This window comes from Sturnira hondurensis, unplaced genomic scaffold (assembly GCF_014824575.4).
Source record: "Sturnira hondurensis isolate 20B ecotype Veracruz unplaced genomic scaffold, ASM1482457v3 Scaffold0008897, whole genome shotgun sequence".
NCBI classification, from domain to species: domain Eukaryota; kingdom Metazoa; phylum Chordata; class Mammalia; order Chiroptera; family Phyllostomidae; genus Sturnira; species Sturnira hondurensis.
In genome coordinates, this window is record NW_028081528.1 from 5,189,289 (window position 1) to 5,208,504 (window position 19,216).

At 38.9% G+C, this 19,216-nt stretch overlaps 1 protein-coding gene across 3 annotated transcripts in view; it reads left to right on the top strand.

The window, feature by feature from the left end:
• Positions 1–19,216, top strand: part of ITGB8 (integrin subunit beta 8) — a 79,503-nt gene that overhangs the window by 15,766 nt on the left and 44,521 nt on the right. For all 3 annotated transcript variants that reach the window (XM_037056298.1, XM_037056299.1, XM_037056300.1), the window contains exon 2: positions 12,280–12,365. In XM_037056298.1, coding sequence (XP_036912193.1) covers positions 12,280–12,365 — 86 coding nt within the window. The remainder of the gene's footprint in view (positions 1–12,279; positions 12,366–19,216) is intronic.

A 19,216-nucleotide genomic window follows, 5' to 3' on the forward strand; every position in this document is an offset into this window, starting at 1 on the left:
TACCCCAGCATGAAGGCAGCTCCAGATCCTAAGATTTAAGCTGTTGCATCACCCCATTTGTGTCTGATCTATTGTTTATTTTCAACTTCGTGTTTAGAATTGTTGGCTCAGGAGCCTGCCTTCTGTCCTATCCTGTGGCTCCTCCTGAATTTGTCACTCTTTCTGCTTCTCTATGGTTTTTGGGCCTGAGAACTCTCTCATAGTTTCATGATCCAGTGGCCCTTTTAGTTTCTGAGAATTCCCCACCACAGTCTCTGGCCCCAGGAATTCCCAGTGACTCTGTCCAAGGTGAAGGTAGTGTCAGGTGGAGATGATTTGGACAATGCCATGGACTCTACAGAGGCAGAAAACGGTCAGCAAGGTGATGAATACATTGTAAAATTTAGAAAAGCATCTGGTGATGATAACAAAGATGGGGAAGGACACATTAAATAAGAACTTTAAATTTTTTTTTAATTTTTACAGAGGGGAGTGGAGGGAGGAGAAGGAGAGAAACATCAATGTGTGGTTGCCTCTCTTGTGCCTCCCACTGGGCACCTGGCCCACAACCCAGGCATGTGCTGTGACTGGGAATCGAACCACAACCCTTTGGTTTGTACGTCAGCACTCAATCCACTGAGCCACACCAGCCCAGGCAAGTAAGAGCTTTGAACTCCAAAAGAATAGAGATTGATACTGTTGGGAGGTGGAGAGCAGTAGAGAACTCTACAAGCAGCCTGTGAGAAGGAGGAGGTTAAAGTATTGGTTGGAGATTTACAAAAAAAAATGATAAAATCTGATAAGGCTGAGTTTTGATGAAGGAGAAATAGTAGTTGGACCATTTTGGGAAAGATGAAGAATATGGAATAAGAATTTCACGGTATAATATGGACTATAGATTAGTTAGTTATATAGTATCAATAATAAATGTCCTGAATTAACCACTTCTATGATAATTTTGTAAGAGAATATCCTTGCTCTTGGGAAATACACACTGAAGACTATGAGGTAAAGCATAGGTAATTAATATATATGTACAAAGAAGGACTTACTAAAATTTCTGCCAATCAAATTAAACTGGGCAATTATTATCTGAAATAATTTAAAGTAATTCAAGTATTATAGAAGATTAAATTTTTATCCTATAAGATATTTAGGTGAAAATCATTTGATTATAATTCAGATTTTCCTTCGAATTCAAAAGTAAAACTTTTAAATGCTACGTTAAATCAAATTTGATATAATTTGCAGCAATAAATTGCATCTATTGAAAGTGTCAATCAGTGGGTTTTCACAGATGTGTGTGTGGACCTGTGATGCTATCATTACAGTCAGCATACAGAACACTTCCATCCTTCCTAAAATTTGCTTGTGCCTCCTTGCTGACAATGTTAAAACATAAAACAGTGAAGGACTGCATTACTGGGCAACTGATACACCTAACAGATATAATATTGGATGGCCCTTTAAGATAATCCTCCCATGTTAAAATACATCTTAAAATATTCCCATAAATGAACAGAATTGTACATGCCTTAAAGCACATGTTCTCCACCCATCATGTCATTTAACTTATACTCTACTTTTTAAAGTGTTTTTACAACTCAGTGGATGAATGCAGCACATAAAGAGGAGGAGGAGCATTTTCCCTACCTCATCAGCAAGGAAGCAAAACCTCAGGGCAGTTAAATTATGAAGCAGAGGTCAGAGGATAGACAGAGAATAGAACAAGTTGCCTGCTGGCCTATTCCAGATTTGGCTGCCAAGGCAGAACTGGAAATTCACAAATGCAAACAGCAACTACAAACATCATTTCAAGTGCTTCAGCCTAATTAGCATGCAGCCCAGAACCATCCCCTGGCAAGAAGTTAGGGAAACACAGTTGTAAATGGAGAAGCGCTCCCCCATCCTGAAAGAGTGCCAACCAGTTTAATTCTGACACTTGGTGAGATGTTCAGGCTGGGGCTTTAGTCTTAAAACTGTTTCCTTGTGCATGGAAACAAAATGAAAAAGGGCAGTGAAGCATTTAGGGAGTCTCTGGCACTGAGGATAGAAAACAATCCTATGGGGAGAGTCTAGCTTCCTCATCTCTGAAGTGGCACTGATTGATGACAGGAAAAATAATGACAAACTACTTGTGTGAAAAAATCGTCTTGACCTACATGAGGATTATTATTGAGTCATCACTTAAAGACTGACAATAGTACAATTAGCAAGCGTTTTAAATTCTACTTTGGTATAATTGTCTTTCTGGTATTCCTGATTGCATATTGAGTTCAAGGAAAAAAAGCCTCTGTAGTCAAACTGGGTCCAAACCTGGTCTCTGTACTTGTAGCTGTGTGACTGGGGTGATACTTTGCTTAAGCTTCGGTTCCCCATCCGTTAAATGGACATGGTGATGCTTCCCTCATAGGATTGTCGTAAAGTTTCAATGAGATGATACATACAGAGGGCTTGATATAGGACCCAAAACAGGGTAATCGCTTAATAAATAGTTTTTATTTTCTGTAATTTTAACCTGTGGTGTATATAGATTTGATTTTTCAAGTGGCAAAGTGAAATATAATTACAGGAAAACCAAATGTGAAATGAACTAAAATTCACTTCGGGTTTTAACTTACTTATTTTTACTTAGAACAAAAGTCTGTACTACACAGGGTATTTTGGGCTGCTCTAATTAAGTGCACACCTGTGATGCAACTTCAGGTTTGCATCAGACAATAGAATGTAGAAAATGCATTTTTTTTACTATCCCAAAACATTTCTTTTACTTCCTTAACTATGGCATTTGTGGTTTTGACGTGAACTGTAGTGTGATTTTTTTAGGGGGGGAAAGGAAACTCATACCTGCCAAGCATTAGAAAAATAGGAAGAGCCCCTGGAACTCTAGTGTGTTGGATTAAAAACATTATTTAGAGCAACAGAGTGGGAAATCGGTGAATATTTTGGCTTTTATAAAAAGGGAGTGTGCCTCATAAACAGGACAGTTGGAATGTATGGAAAAGTTCCAGTTAAAACAAGACACAAAGCACATGACTAATACTGCTTTTCCAAGTTAGACAAATGCAGCTTTCACCAGAATCTGCCTCCGAGGGGCCTCTGGAGCCCTCCCAGCATCTTGAGATTTGGATCCGTTTTGAAGTTCCAAATCTGAAGCTATACTGAGGGGTGCTGTGTTTTGAACCCCATCTTTCTTCCTGGGTTTCTCCCATTTCTCACAAATCCCCCCAGGTGAGCGAGTGCCTGAAGACAAGCTTATGTACTCAGGTAAAGGAACAACTGCAAAACCCACTGTGATCCTCCTCGGGGATGATCATTGTTGGAGAGTGAACACCTGCTGGGCCCGCCAAAAGCAGCGTCATTGTCTAGGAAATAATATGAACTGGCACAGTCATTTTCAAATGCAAGTGACAATGATTCTTAATATTCTTTCACCTCTTTCCCACATCAGTGGATATATATCAAGCTGTAGACAGCAAATAACCTACAAACAAACAACTCTTAACCAGATTTCGGCATTGTACCTATCCTTCAAAACCTGTCAGACTCTCCTTAATGTGAGGAGATTCATCACTAACTTCATCGCTATGATATTCTCTTTCCCCTTTCACATCTCCCGTCACCTTGACCATTGCTTTCATTTCTTGTTCTACACCGCCAAACTACTGTGCATGTACAGTGACCATGGATGTCTGCTTACCGGAGAGATTCCAGTGTACACCTGCTGCACCACTGTCATTAATGGTTCCCCTTCCAACTGAAAGTGTGCTCATGTAGACCATAAGTTATACAACGATCCAATGGATGCTGCAATCAAAACTTTTCCAAAGCAAAGTTGATTAAAATATGTGTCAATGAATAACAATGAATGGTTGTGATATGACATCACCAGAGCACCCTCCTTGTGATGGCCTCTTTCAACACCTAAGAGTGTCACCAGTGGCTTCACAATGGCTCTTCTTGTAAATTCCAACATGAATAGAGTTTTGATTTATGCCATTCCAGTACACATGAAGTTCTGACTCATGTCGGGATTGCCCCAAACAGGGCAGGGCAGGCTAATGGAATGCATAGCATTGCCCTAACATTTCTTAACCTGCCCAATGTTGAAAGTGCCTTTCCCCATCCCCACCCCTTTGCTTCTCCAAAAATCTTTATACTGTGTAACAAGGGAGATTGACACCTGCCTCGGAAACGTAAAGATTACACATAATAAAAGCTTAGTAAACCTGGTTAATGAGAAGCAAAGATAAAGTGCTATTTCCTAACATTGGCATTATAAGGAAGTTCTGCTCAGAAAGAAATTACTTAACCTTGGGGAGGAGGAAGAAACTAGCTGAACTGAAATTTGATTTAGATCCAAGCAATAAGGGGAAAAAGTGGATTTCATGTTTTTGCATTTGATAATGGTAGCATTTAAAAAATGCTATTTCAATTCAGTCATTTCATGATATATTGAATTTAACTAGCCTTGCTTTAGAATAAATCAACAGCACTGTACAATATCAGAAAACCAATTATAAAGAAAGGAAATTTGTCACCTAGGCTGTTTGGTTTCTTTCACATTTGGAAACATCAAGATGAGCTCATGCGCATGTGGATCATTACGTAAATGTAATTATATTGCCTTTTTCAATAAGCAGGTTTTGGAAATTGTCTCGCAGCCATTCAAGGCCAGGCAGGTTCACAAGGGATTCGGGCGGACAGAAGAAAATCCAGGGAGCCGTCAGGATGTCCGACATGCCTTTATTCTGGGGTGGAGAGATTCACGTGCACTGCGAGCCCCATGTTGTACCGCAAAAGTCCCAAACCTTTAAGTACTAAATGCACACAAAGCCGGCAAGGTGACAAGACATTACATAACAGAGCATGACTCTGCTCACGGAGGCCCATTCTCAAGGTTATATGAATACAGCAAAGTCATAGCTGCCCAGACACCTGGGTGAGGGAACCTGACTGACTCCATTTCCTCTACAGAAATGAAGATTCTTTTAAAATATAAATAATCAAGAGCTATAACAATTTAAGAACTCAGATTGCCAAGTTAATCTCAATTTAGAATATCATTTATTCATTACACATTTATTATGTTCCAGTTGCTAGGCTCAGATTCTGGCCCTAAAGCAAACATGGAACCACCCGTCCTCCGAGAACTGACAGCCTGGTAATCTTACTTTTCCAAGGAAAAAGAAATCACAAAAAAAACCCAATCTCTTCATAGTGTATGGTCTATTTCACATGAAGTAATGTCCTGCTACAAAAGCATTTATATTAATCCTGCTCGAGTCTTCTTCTTCTGATCAAAACTCAGTTGGATTTTCCTCTTACATCAGAAGCAGTTCTGAGACAATCCAGGATGGGGACGGCAATCCCGCAGTGAGGCGAGAGGCACTGAGGACAGCATGTATTAAATGCCTTCACATTTCGCCACCCTGAGCACTGGCCTCCACGGGAAAGGCTCCCTCAGGCCCGGAGATGGCTGCTGCTGGTCTCCTTTCGTAGGGGTGCCACACTCCTCCCCGCTGCTCTGAGTTCTGTTCTGGTCACTAACGGCTCACAGCTGCCACCTTCTCAAAAGGATTGGCCGCCTTCAGAGCAAGCCACATGACTCAGAGATGTCTAGAGATTAACCTACCCTAACCCCGTAGCCCCCTCCAGAATGCTGGCACCAGTGGGAGGGTATAAAAGCCAGAACCCCCTCCCCTGAAGGGGCACAACATTGTCGTGACATTTGTGCTCCGAGTGCAATTCCTTGAGGATGACTTCAACTGGATTAACTTCTTTGCTCAGCACCTTCTCCTGTCCTGACCTTGTCACCACACCAGCCTTTTCAGTGACTCACTTGCCAAGAATCTCTATGTCAGGTTCTTCCTCTGGGGAGCTAAGACCATTAGACTTTCTTATGATGTCCCCATTCCTTCACCCTTTCTTCTGAGCCCCTATGTAAAAATTGAACGTTATCATACCACCACCTAGTCCTCCAAATATACCTTTAGATGATCAAATATACCTGTTCACTGGTGCAACTAACAGAGAAGACAAGAAATGAATCTAAGTTGCTTTTCCCTGAACATAAATATGTTTTTTCAAGTGCAAGTAGAGGCAAGCCTATTTAGACAAAGTGATTTTCCCCATAAAGAATACTCATTTTCATTTAATGAGCTGAATGCTTATTTGCTACAGGCTTGGAACAATCAATGTGGTGGAAGTAGAAAAGGAGAATACTGGAGGCTGGGTGTTGTTGCTAAGGAGTTGTACTTTCTGAATGTACAATTCTGTAGCAAACTACAATAATTAAAATGAATTTTTCAACTAAATGTGTATGAGTATAGTTGAAATATGCACTTGTTGCAAAAAATATTTTAGGAAGCTGACATTTTGCCATATATGTATTATTTTGATTCTTTTCATTATATCTGCTTATTTGTCTATTTCAACAGTAAAATTATGTTTTATAAATTCTGAATGCTAAGTAAAAGCGCAAATGAAAAATGCTATAAATAAAGAATGCCATTTCGCATTATGTGTACGTGAAGTTCGAGGGGGAGAAAAAGAAAACAGGAGAAGGAGAGAAACACCAGTAGTTGTACTATTTCCCTGCTTCCTCTGCTTTCAGATACTGCCTGAGGTGCTGCCTTCCCCTGACTACAGTTCTAGCTCTTCAGAGCTTCCCACACACACCTACCTTTTCCACGGAGCTCCCCGTGCTTCCAAGTGACTTTGGTTTGGTTTCTTGTACCTGCTTTTCCAAGAAGTGGCCCTAACCATGCCTTCCCTCCCTATATTTTTAAAGGGGCTTTTAGGAAACAATTCCTCAGTCAAAACTTGGAATAGCTAGGTAATTGCAAGTGATTGGAACACTAATCTATTTCTTCATTTTGATTCTTTTTATCAAATGATAGCATGTGTTAAATTCCTGGGTAAAGAGAGCTTTCAATAGTCAGGTGATTTTGAAGGTATCTATAAAATGTGCATGCACATGATTTACGCCTAGAGCAAGGAAATCCCTAAGTTATACTCCAAACTGTATTCTCCGTATACTCAATTAGCCTGGTTTTGAGTGTTATCAAAGTAGACTACATACTCATAACAGTGTTTACTTTCCTGCTGTTTTTTTTAAGGAAGTAGCTTTTATAATTACCCAAGTTTAATTTAATTTGTAGAGTAAATACAATTAGGAAGAGGATACTGCCTGGGGGAAAAAAGTGCATTTCTGCATTTTTCACAAATCCTTCTCTAGGAGTAACAAGAGAATCAGAATCATTGGTTCTTAACATCAAGGACTACAATTTCTATGAGTTTTAGTGGCTTCTTCTACCAGACAACTATGGATATCCTTTAAGTTTTGTTAAACATTTTTGTCTTAGACTTCAGAGCAGAAAAACTTTAACAATGTTTCCTAAAACCTTCACTGATCTGATCACTTGATTTACAGAAAGATCCCAATCTATCATAGAATTTTCTATTGCCTTCTTTAGCTTTCTTTATTTATTTTTCAGTCCATTTTCTTTTTCCTTTCATGTCTGTAGATTAAACATTCTCAAGGTAATATGGATGAACCCATATCCAAAACAAAGAACACCTAAAAGAGAGTCATGAATATGTAGTACCCGATTTTTGTGTACTCTGGCCAGTTAATAATGGATATTTATTATACTTCCTGACAGACAGTTACAGAGGTCATTTCACATGCATCATAAACATTTAATTCTGGGAAATAATTCAAAAATCATTCAGGTTAAGTCATGTTCACTTTGCAAGATGTGGACAAAATGAAAGTATTCCAAGACATTTTTAGAATTTCAATTATATTCATGCCCAATCTGTATTTGTGATAGATGAGACTGATACGTGTATACCTGAATAAAATGGCTTTGAAGAATTGTTTTTAAATAACTAAAATACAGAAACTTTTACCTTTATAGGTATTTTATATATCAGCTAGATTTTTAAACCTTTGCCTTTATGAACCAAGCGACTCTCATTTTAAAGACAGCTAATTACATTTACAACAAATTTAAAGATGCCTACTGCCTTCCTTTTTTAAAAGCTAGAATTAAATGCAAGGATAGGAATGCATATATGTGTATATATGCATATAACTTATACAATATTAATTATAATGACCCTACAATAGTCCCTGTATTCAGCATCTACTATACCATAAGCACTATTCTTGGCATGTTTATACTTGCTCATTTCACCTTATATTGGTATTTTGATAGACAAGGTCTGTCCAGAAGGTATCCAGCCATGTAATATCAAAGATAGAGCCATTTATTGAAGAAGATACAAAATATAAGAAACACTGTATATAGGACAATGATTCCTTTAAAGTAGGCACCTTGGGACCTCACACAGTTCTCTCAGTCGCCATCAGCTGCCCCACTGCATTTTCCTGAATCTTGATGACAGTGTGAAATCTCTTCCCTTTCAATGGTGATTTTATTTGGGGAAAAATCCAGAAGTTTCAGGCCACCAAATCTGGGCTATAGGAGGTCTAAGCCACCTGGGTATTTTGATGTTTCACCAAAAAAACTGCACAAGACATGATGCACGAGAGGGTGGTTCATTGTGATGAAGCTGCCAATCCCCAGCTAACCGTAGCTGCAGCCTTCTGAGTCACCTAAATAGTTTCTGCAGAGAAATGTTCAAGCTTAACTCAAAATTTGATGCAGATTTGTTGCTCTACTCAGTTTGAATGCAGTAGCAACAAAGGACACATACTCATTCAACAGCGTCTACTGCCCCCACTGACTAGTACAGTGAAGTCATCATTGTTCACATAGGTGCAATCCAGTCCACTCTCCCTGGCTGCAGGGTAACACTGATGTTGCTCAAACCATTCTCATTATATTAACAATGGCTGGACTTTCTCTGGACCAACCTCAGAGGAGTAGTTAGCCCTGTGTTACAGTGGAGGAAATAAAGCCTCGGAGAATTTCAGTAAGTAGTCTAAGGGCACAGGATTACTATGGAGCAGGGCTTCAAAAACTGGGGACTTTGTTCCTCGTACCCGTTTAGCAATGCTCCCTCATCACATCTCTTATTTCCAATTGTAACAAACTGAGAAAAAGTGAGACTCTTAGCCCATGCTCAGAGATGAAGGAGTAGAAATACTCAGCATGTACACACTTACTCACAATATGATTTTGAATTCTCTACTGATTTCTGCCACAGCAGCACATTTCTTTAATGATACGATGTTTGAGGCACTTAGGGCTAAAAAAAGCATGATACGAGAGACAGTTCTGAGGATATGTGGCTTAAACTATTATCGTTCTACTTCCATTGGCTTAAGAGTTGCCAGTACAATCCATTAAAAAACTATCCTTAATGAAAACATGGTGCTAGAACATAAAAAAAAAGGTGTTTAATTTCACATCACTGGACAAAGAACTGGACGAGAAGCTACCACTGTCACAGAGGGAAGAAGAACCACTCAGGCACAACCTCTAATGAGGTGTCAGCAATGAGAACTGCTAGGAAACCATGTCTGGAAAGTAGCCTTCCTGTGATGTTGAATCAGGGATGGGAAGGAAATGAGTAGCTCCACAGGCAGATGACAAACTGCCTGCATCTGTAAACAGAAGTCACGCATCGATGTGTGTGCAGTGTAAAGACTTGTTTGCACAGAAGTGTGTGTCAGAGACAAACATGCACAGATTCCCCACACATAGGGACAAACAGCCCCAGGTTAGCATGTCCATTTAGTATAAAGAATTGCTATTATTGCTGTGATAGTTTTGTGTTAGGTGTTTACTTACTTGCACATTTTAAAATTAAAGAGAAAGTCCTTAACATTCTATTTACCAAAGTATATTTGGCTTGTCTTCCATGAGGTCTAACGATGACACTCCCCGGCAATAACAGTTGACACTATTCCCATGGAGTTCCAGTTATGGCCTTCCTCCAGTTCTGCAGAACCGTAAGGCCCACCTCCTCCATATCCATTTATGGGTTATTTTATGGTAGATATACAGACTCTGAGAAACGTCAGCTTTGGAACCTGGGAAGTAGAGACAGAACCAAAGTCTATCCCTCTTGGTCATCATCCTTAGGTGTCAAAAGTTTGAGAACAGAGGATGGCCTGGAACTTTGTAAAGAAAGCAGTCAGAAAGCAGAAATCAGAGCAAACAGATATTTGCTTGTACATTCATTATTAAGCTCATGTGCTGTGAAAGTAGGAGCCTGACTTGAACTTGAATCTGGGTTAACTTAGGACAGAGTCAGAAAACTATTACAAACATGAAGACCAGGGTCACGGAATCTGCTGCTCCCCATCCAGAAGACTGAAGTCTTAACTGCCAGAGCAAAAGCCCTACCTATTCAGTAAAGGCATGGTCAAGTCTGATGTGTAATAAACTTAATTCCATGTTCACGTTGGGTCAAGTTTAAGAGTTGACAAAGGTCAAGTTAGGTGTGCAAATGTGCTTGATTTCTAGACCTAAATTCTTTTTCTTTCTGGGCAAGTTAAAAGGTCACTCTCTCTTCTGAATATGTTAGGAATAAGCAGGTTCTATAGTTTTGCAGGCTAAGCCACATGGAAGGATTTTAGGCTGTGGAGTCTTTGTAGTTAGGTGGCCACACTGGTAGTAAAGGGAGCCTCAAACATTAGTTATTTTTTTCTCCTTGATATTCCAGGCCAGTGCATCTATATTAGTCAAGAATTTTTTAGATAATGTATTTTAAAAGCTGGTATAGAGCCAAGGACAAAGGGTGTAAGGGAGGAGGTAATAGAACAGCAGGGATGTGAGGAAAGGATGCTTTGAGCTTAACTCCTTGGTGTCTGGGGAGTTACAGGGAAGAGCACTCACTGTGCCACAGTTAGCAACTTTCTGCTAGGATCGCTCCCCTACAGGTCCTCTCCTTCCCACTGCCAACACCCATCCCATCCCACCTCCAGGTCACAACTGTTTTAGCCCTGTATTCTAGAATGTTTGGGGCAAGTTGAAAAAGAAGAAAAAGATAAACCAATTGGATGGGAACAGCTAGAGATTTTGCGGGCTCTGTCCCCTTTCAAACTCCCATGTCAAAGTGATTGTGCACACAGAGTCTTCTTTCATGCCTATTATATTGTTCCAAAGATATATACACAGATTAGAAGAAATAAAGTGAGGTGGCAAAGAAACACACTAGACCCCATGGACTCTGGGGAGCCACCCTCAAACATGCCCTGTCCCTAACCCCTGCCGGTCCCTCTGCAGCAGAGCGAGAAGCTTGTCACTGCCTTCTAGGGCCTTGGTGATATCTCTCTTGTGCTTAACACACTGTATTTTATTGTTTGCTGGTATAGTTCTCCTCTCACTTGGGCTGTGAGCTGCTTACAACCAGCATGATTGGGTTATTTACCGTGTGCCTGTGAGTAGTGAGCTGGATAGGATGCTGTAGTTTCCAGTATCCTTGTGGTGTTTTCATTGCAAATAGCAAAGGATGGAATGCAGGGAGCATGTAGGAAGAATACAGAAAGTATGTGATTATTCCACTAAAAACTCATAAAAGAATTTGACTCATTAGCATATTTTATGTGTTCGAATCTATAATGATGAGCCTTTTTTAATGATATAAGTAGTTAGTGGCTAGAGAGATAAAGGTAAGTATTTTCTAGGCATAACTATGTTATTAGAATGTCACAGCCAAGTGTAGGTATCAATGGAAAAGTGAATTGGTAATGATCTTAAAGTGATCCAGTGAGACACATTACACTAACTTAAATAACTCATTCATTTTAACAACTTCCCCTTTAAAATACTGAATCATATATATCCGTTTCCGATACCCTTCAAGCCCAAATAACCAATATTACAATATTAACCCAAATTAATTACAGTATATGTCCAGCAAGATTATTCTTCAGAAAGTTCATTCACTATGACTCAGTATGGATTTATATGTTGAAATTGAGGTCTGCATTTGATTATTTTTACAGGGAAAATTCTAAATCCAAAAACACTTCATTGGTTCAAATAATATGAAATACAGTGAAACTCCAGCACATTAAAGACTTTGGAGGGTCCTGTACTATTGCAGCAGAATTCAAGCCAAACCCCCAAACTTGGCTAAAATCACATTTCTACCACTCTCATTTTCCCCAAATAATAACTCTTTAGGAAATGCAGTATCTATTAATAGCTGTGAGTAGGCTAACTCTTCCCAAAGAAGCTACATATGTTTTTTGATGCCATGTACTTAAAGCTATTGGTCAGTTACTTCAGTTTTCAGAAAACATTTGGTCTAGGACTGTATGTGCTTCCCAACAGGAGAGTCAACCCTGACCCCTAATTGTGTCCTCCATTACAGAAAACAATAGATGCGCATCTTCGAATGCAGCGTCCTGCACCCGATGCCTTGCGCTGGATCCAGAATGTGGATGGTGTGCTCAAGAGGTGTGCCTATTTTTCTCTTTCTTTCCTTTTTTTTTTTTTTTTTTGCTCTTTTCTGTTTTTCTCTCAGTTGACCGTTTCTCTAGCATAACTTCACTGTCCTGACATTCTGTGTCTTGAAGGTGCATCAGGAAAAAAATATTGATGAGCATCAGGAAATTTTCTTTGGTTTTATGCTTGGAAACAGCATATCTGACTGAATATAAAGTATAACCATTTTATTAGGAAAATTATGGTAATTTTGAAATAAAGTGCAAACCATTTTATGTTTTCCATCTGCTCCATAGAAAAAATTGGCAAACACCGAATAGTAACTTTTGCTAGGTCAGAAGGCGTTGTGTGAAATTCTTGCTGCAGCTTCGGGGCATTAGGTTATAAATCCGAGTTGGATCATTGTGTTGTACTTGCTTAGTAAAGAAAAGCAAGCTAATTTATTGGTCTGTTTCATTTGTTTTTATTTGACATACTTGATAAGTGATTTACTCTATTGTAACACTGTACATCAATTCTTTAGTTACTTATGGGAAATGAAGGCTGCTTTTCTTTCCCATGCGGTGCTGCTCATCTGGTCTTGGGTACATCTATGTTCTGTGGAATGGAAAATAGTTCAGCAATGTTTATTGTTCAAAATTAGTGTTTTATATTCTAACAAGAGAAACACATCCCAGTAACTTCTTAGTACAATAATTATAATGCATTCCTTCTTTCTTGGGTATGAAGTTGTTTTATGAATGTTGTTGGAAATCTTCAGTCAGAACTACCTTATATAATAAGTTGCAATGAAGAAGCCATCTGCTAATTCAGGCTTTCTTTTATGAGACTGCCTAGGTAATTTTGCATTTATTTTGTGTAGCCCCTGAAAGTGGGAACAGACAGATCTTTAATGGCCTTTTTCTTGACGTGAAATCTCTAGCTTTACCTCCTCTAATTTAGCTCAAAAACTGTACCTACACTCCTCTTTCCAACCTCTCCTATTACTGCTTGCCCTTCTGCGTGTCCCAGGAGGAAGAAGAAAGCTACAAAGTAGCACAAGGTGGTGGACATTACATTCTTCTATGAAGCTAGTCAAGAAAGAGACATGGAGGAGTTTCACAAAACAGTAGCCGTGTCTGAAAGGCAGTGCCCCTGGTCAGACTGAGGCCTCCTGAATGAATGTACACTGGTTTTTACCAGTGGGGAAATCAGATGTCACTCAAAACTAAGCAGTGCTTTTCCAGAATCCATGGAGCCAAGCAATGTTATAGAGAGGACAGTTCCCAAGTTTCTGAGACCAATCTCATTTCTTCCAGTTTCTATGAGCCAAATGACCACGCAGAATCACTCCATTCTCTGAGCCTCCTTTTCCTCATCTCGACAATCTTGCTTTTAGAGTTTACTTCCAGGATTTTCTCTCTCAAGAATGTGTCATTGCTTGATATTCCCTGACCCTAACCCAATAATGCATTGTAGATTTTTACTGTATCACTAAGGAAGATCCTTAGAGTCATGCAGTTTGTGCCAAATGACATCAATTACTAAAAACTTTAGTGAGTGTTGTTCAGAAGAACTTTCAAAACATGGTTCAGAAACCCAGTTGTCAGCTAAATGCACCATGCCTGCCACATGGAACGTCTCGTTCCAGAGGAACCCCTTCTCCATCCCACACTTCTGCCAGCACTGAAAGGCCGGATAGTCACGGTTGTAGGATTTGCAGCGTCAGTCCGGCCAGAGGAGGAGGGGTTTTGAGAGGAATGGCCGGTCAAATGGAAGGAGGCGAGCCAAGGGGGAAAGCTGAGGTTGTCAGAGCAAGAAAAACAAACTTGTGTTTGCCGTTGGTCAAACCTGTATTAGGGGATCTCAGAAAAATGCATATGATTTGGCTGTTCATGTCTCAAAGTATTCTGTGTAGGGAAGGGTGGTCTGATTACAAGGCTGAAAAGCAGGCTCTGAAATGAGACCGACTTGGACACCGATCCCACTTCCATCCATTTCTAACTACATAGATATGGACATGTCAACTTAGCCACTCTGAAGCTCAGTTTTCCCTAGCTCTAAAATGGACATAGTAACTGCACCTATGACACACTGTTGTGAAGACTAAGTGAAATAGTATGTGGGAAGCATTTGGCAAACAGATGTTGCCTATGAAATGGGAGTTGTTATTATAAGAACTTTGGTGAGACCCTGGAGCAATTCATTCAGGCTCAGGGAAATCAGAGAACTGTCTGTGTGAAGAACACAACTTTAGGGCAAACAACCAGTGTTAGGACTCAGAAGGAGTTATCCACTTCCTGTAGGCTGACCTGATATCATCAAGAGAAAGGACGTAATGGTTAATTGTGAAAGATCAGCCACCACGCAGGCAGGCATGCAACTGATGCCTTTTATGCCTCCATCAGCAAGGATGGAGGGACAAGGGAAGAAGATGCTGTTTTCTCTGTTCCTGATTAGGAGAGATAAACAGTAACAAATTAAGCCTGGTTCATATAATTTTCAAAGCTGGTCAAAAGTAAAAGAAAAGCTGAAGGAGTTCATCACCAGCAAACCAGTATTACAAGAAATATTGGAGGAACTTTCTTCAAAAAAAGAATAAAAAGTATGAATTAGAAAATATCACAGAGAAAAAAATCTCACTGACAAAAGCAAACACCCTATAACATCAGTGGATCAACCAACACTTAACCATAAAGGTTAAAAGGCAAAAGCGAGAAAACCATGTGTAATTATAACAGTAAATTAAGGGATACACACAAACACACAAAAGAAGTAAAATATAATGACAAAAAAAATCCATAAACATGGAAGGGGTGAGTAAAAATGGCAGTGCTTTTAGAATGTGTTTGAACTTAAGTGATTGTTAACTTAAAATAGACTGCTATAAACACAGCTTGGTATATATGAAGCATGTGGAAACCACAAACCAAAAATCTACAAGAGATATACAAGAAATAAAGAGAAAGGATCCAAACACAACGTTACAGAAAGTCATCAACATACGAGAGGAGAGACTGAGAGAATGAGAATAGAGAACTACAAAGACCATGAGAAAACAATTAATAAAGCACATGACAATAAGCACATGCATATCAATAATTACTTTCAATGTAAATGGATTAAATGAACCAGTCAAAAGGCCAATGAATAAAGAAAAAATGGTACATATAGACATTGGAATACTACTCAACCATAAAAAAGAGTAAGACCTTACTACTTGGGACAACATGGAGGGACCTAGAGGGCACTGTCCTGGGTGAAATGAGTCATATGATGAAGGACAAACACCCTATAATTAAACTTACATGTGGATTTAAAAAATCAGAATAAAAAAACAAATAGAACAGAAACAAACTCTTAGCTCCAGAAACAAACTGATGGTTCCCAGATGGGACAGGATTTGGAGGGCTGGGTGAAATAGGGGAAAGAATTAAGAAGTAAAAATTGGCAGTTACAAAATAGTCACAATATGTGAAATACAGCTTAAAGGAATGTAGTCAATAGCACTGTAATAACTATGTATGGTATCAGACTTATTGGGGTGGTCACTTCATGAGTGATATAAATATCTAACCACTAGGCTGTACACCTGATACTGATACAACACTGAATGTCAGCTGTAATTGAAAGATTTTTTTTAAGTTTAAAGAAATATTATTGGTATCTTTTTTCTTTAGTATTCATGACCTGAAGCTAAACTAACAGTCGGTCAGTATTAAGTGCTTAAGCTAAGAAACTCTTATGACTTTTGAATAAAATTAACCTAGGACCATATACTAGATAAAATAACTAGTACTAAGATAAGAATTATAACTGTACTCTAAATAACAAAGTGTTAAAAACCTCCCTCTTTCTCTCTCTTCTCCTCCCCTCCCCCTCTCTTTTACTAATAACAACAAAAAGTAAAAAAGATCAGTAGAAAATTTATACAGAATATACAAGTTCTGTTCAGAAGATATCCAGTCTTATGATATAAAAAAGTAGAGATACTTATTGAAGAAGATACAAGATACAAGAAACACTGTACATAGGACAATGATGCCTCAGCCCATGTCAAAGAAGGCACCTTGGGACCTCACACAGTTCTCCCAATTGCCATCAGCTGTCCTGTTGTATTTTCCCTAATCTCACTGATGGTCTGAAATCTCTTCCCTTTCAGAGGTGATTTTAGGTTTGGGAAAAGCCAGAAGTCACAGGGCACCAAATCTGGGCTTTATCATGGTGAAGCTGCCAATCTCTGGCTGTCCATAGTTGTGGCCTTCTGAATCATCTGAATAGTTTCCACAGAGGAATGTTGAAGCATAACACAAAATTGGATGCAGATTCATTGCTCTACCCAGTCATTTTGAATGCCAACAACCGCACAGTACACATGCTCATTCAACAGTGTCTACCACCCCCACTGACTAGTACAGTGAAGTCATCATTGTTCATGCATGCACGTTCCAATCCACTTTCCTTGGCCAGCAGGATACACCAATGTTTTGCAAACTGTTCTTGTTATATTAACAATGGCTGGACTTTTTCTAGACTGGCCTCATATACTCAATTTGCATACAACTTGTATAGCATGTTAATCTGCCATTCCATATATTTTACCTCTCTTCCTCTCCATGCTACATAAAATAGAAAAATATTCAGATAGGCAGATTCTTATTAATATTGCCCAGTTTAATGTCTCCTGTTCCTTTTTAACATGTGTGGAAGACTTTACCAGTTTCTCTTCCTCTTCTGGCTGGTAAGTCAGATACAGGTTGTGATTGCATAGGCAGACATTTAGAGGGCAGCCCTGGAACATAATTGTATTAAAATGTGATACAGTCCTGGCCAGGTACCTCACTGGGCTAGAGCATTGTCCCAATACGCCAAGGTTGAAGGTTTGATCCCCAGTCAGGGCACATACAAGAATCAACCAACAAATGCACAGATAGGTAGAACAACAAGGTTGATGTTTCTCTGTTTCTCTCCCTCCCTCCCTCTCTCTTTAGAATCATTGTTTTTAAAAAATGATACAAAGGACATTCACTGTCAAAAAGAAAATGACAGAATCCTTTCATTTCTGTACAGATTGCCAAATTTGAAAGTCAAAAAGACTCAGAAACAAGTAGGAGAAAACACTTTTCTTCTTTTCTCCCCAGATTATTACAGTAGGTGGATGAAAGTAATGACTGAAAAAAAGCCAGCCAGGGTAACTTCAACGTGGGCTTTTCATTACAAACAGATCATATTTTTTATTTTTATTTTTTTAATATAAAGTAATATATTTTAGAAAGAACAGGATACTTTAAGTTATATAATAAACACAATGAAACACTTTTGAGGAAATTTTTATATGACATAAAATTTCCATGACTATAATACAAATTCACTGAATAACCTCAAAATAACTAAACTTACACCATAGAATGTGATGCCAAATTTACAAACTTAACAGTTGATCTAGGTTTCTTTTTAGTTTATTGGGGTGATATTGATTAACTAAACTGTATAGACTTCAAGCATACAGCTGAAAACATCGCCAAACAGGTTTTAAATGCAGACAGTTGAAGTATTAGTTTGCTTGAGTATTTCTTATAGAAAAAGTAAAATATAAAGCATAAGAATTAGAAAAAATTAAAATGCCACAAAACACCAAAAATTAAACGGGTGTGGCCTTGAATTCCTTTCTTTTACACAAAGTGGAAAGTAGGCCACAGTGGACATGGTAGCATTCCATTCTTTATTTTGATGCCACGGTCTTTTCTTCCGTTTTCAATCCTAATTGTTGAATTGGCGATATTTTTATAACTTAGGGTTTTTTTTCAACAGAAGTAGCTATTTTATTCCTATTATTATTATTTCTGGCCCCTGCCTTGGCCTCCTTATTGTTCCTTGCCCAAGCCAGACATACCTCTTTCTGCCTGGGGCATTTACGCAGTATGTTCCCTCTTCATGTATTTTTTTTTTCTCCAGAAATTCTTGTAGTTTCCTATCTGATGCTTCAGTTTTGTTCTAATGTCATTTGACTATCCTACTTAAAAATGCAAACAACATTCCATCCCCCTTTTCACATTTTTTTAAAAAAATTTAAATTATAGTTGGCATACAATATTCGTTTCATGTGCACACTAAGTTTTTACAGTGGAGTAAAAACAGCCATGCTGATTTAGACATTGCACAACAACTGAGACTATTTGGCCTATTTCAGCAAACCGAATTGACATTTAAAGGTCACATGGCATAGCTTGATGTATAGTTGCAGTGAACTAACCACACTCCCTCCTTTTCCATTCTGTATACACAAATAGCAAAATCCCTGGCTGAAAAGAAAAATTGGAGTTATTTGTACTTTATTCCCTTGCTGATCAGAAGGCTTGGGGTTTTGCATCTGCAAAGCACATGTGGCCCTTGGTCTGCATCCCATCATGTGAGCACCGACGAGCACATAGTCCCCCAGCTCCCAGGCTCCAGGACAGGTGCGACTCACCCCAGCCATCTAGCCTGAGGCTTCCTGAAGGAAAGTTACACAGATGATAGAAGTATATGTCACCTCTTTCTGAGGAACTCCAAAATGTTTATAATCCGAATCTCACATTCAGTCCCTCTAAGTTTTATTACCTAGGATAAATTTGGACACATGAAATTAAGGCGTTGAACATTTTAAACTTCAGACCTAAATCTTGGTGTATGATTAATAGCAAAGCAAACTGAATTTTTCTGTTTCCATGAAGTCACTTACCAAATGAAACCTGAAAGCCTTGAATGAAAAGGGAAATGTTCTTTATTGTCTTTTAATTATATTGTATTACAAGTGCACTCTACACTCGAAGGATCAGTACTTTGAAGGGTCACATGCTACAGTTTTTAAGTTTTGTGGACTATACACGATCACTGTTGCCTAT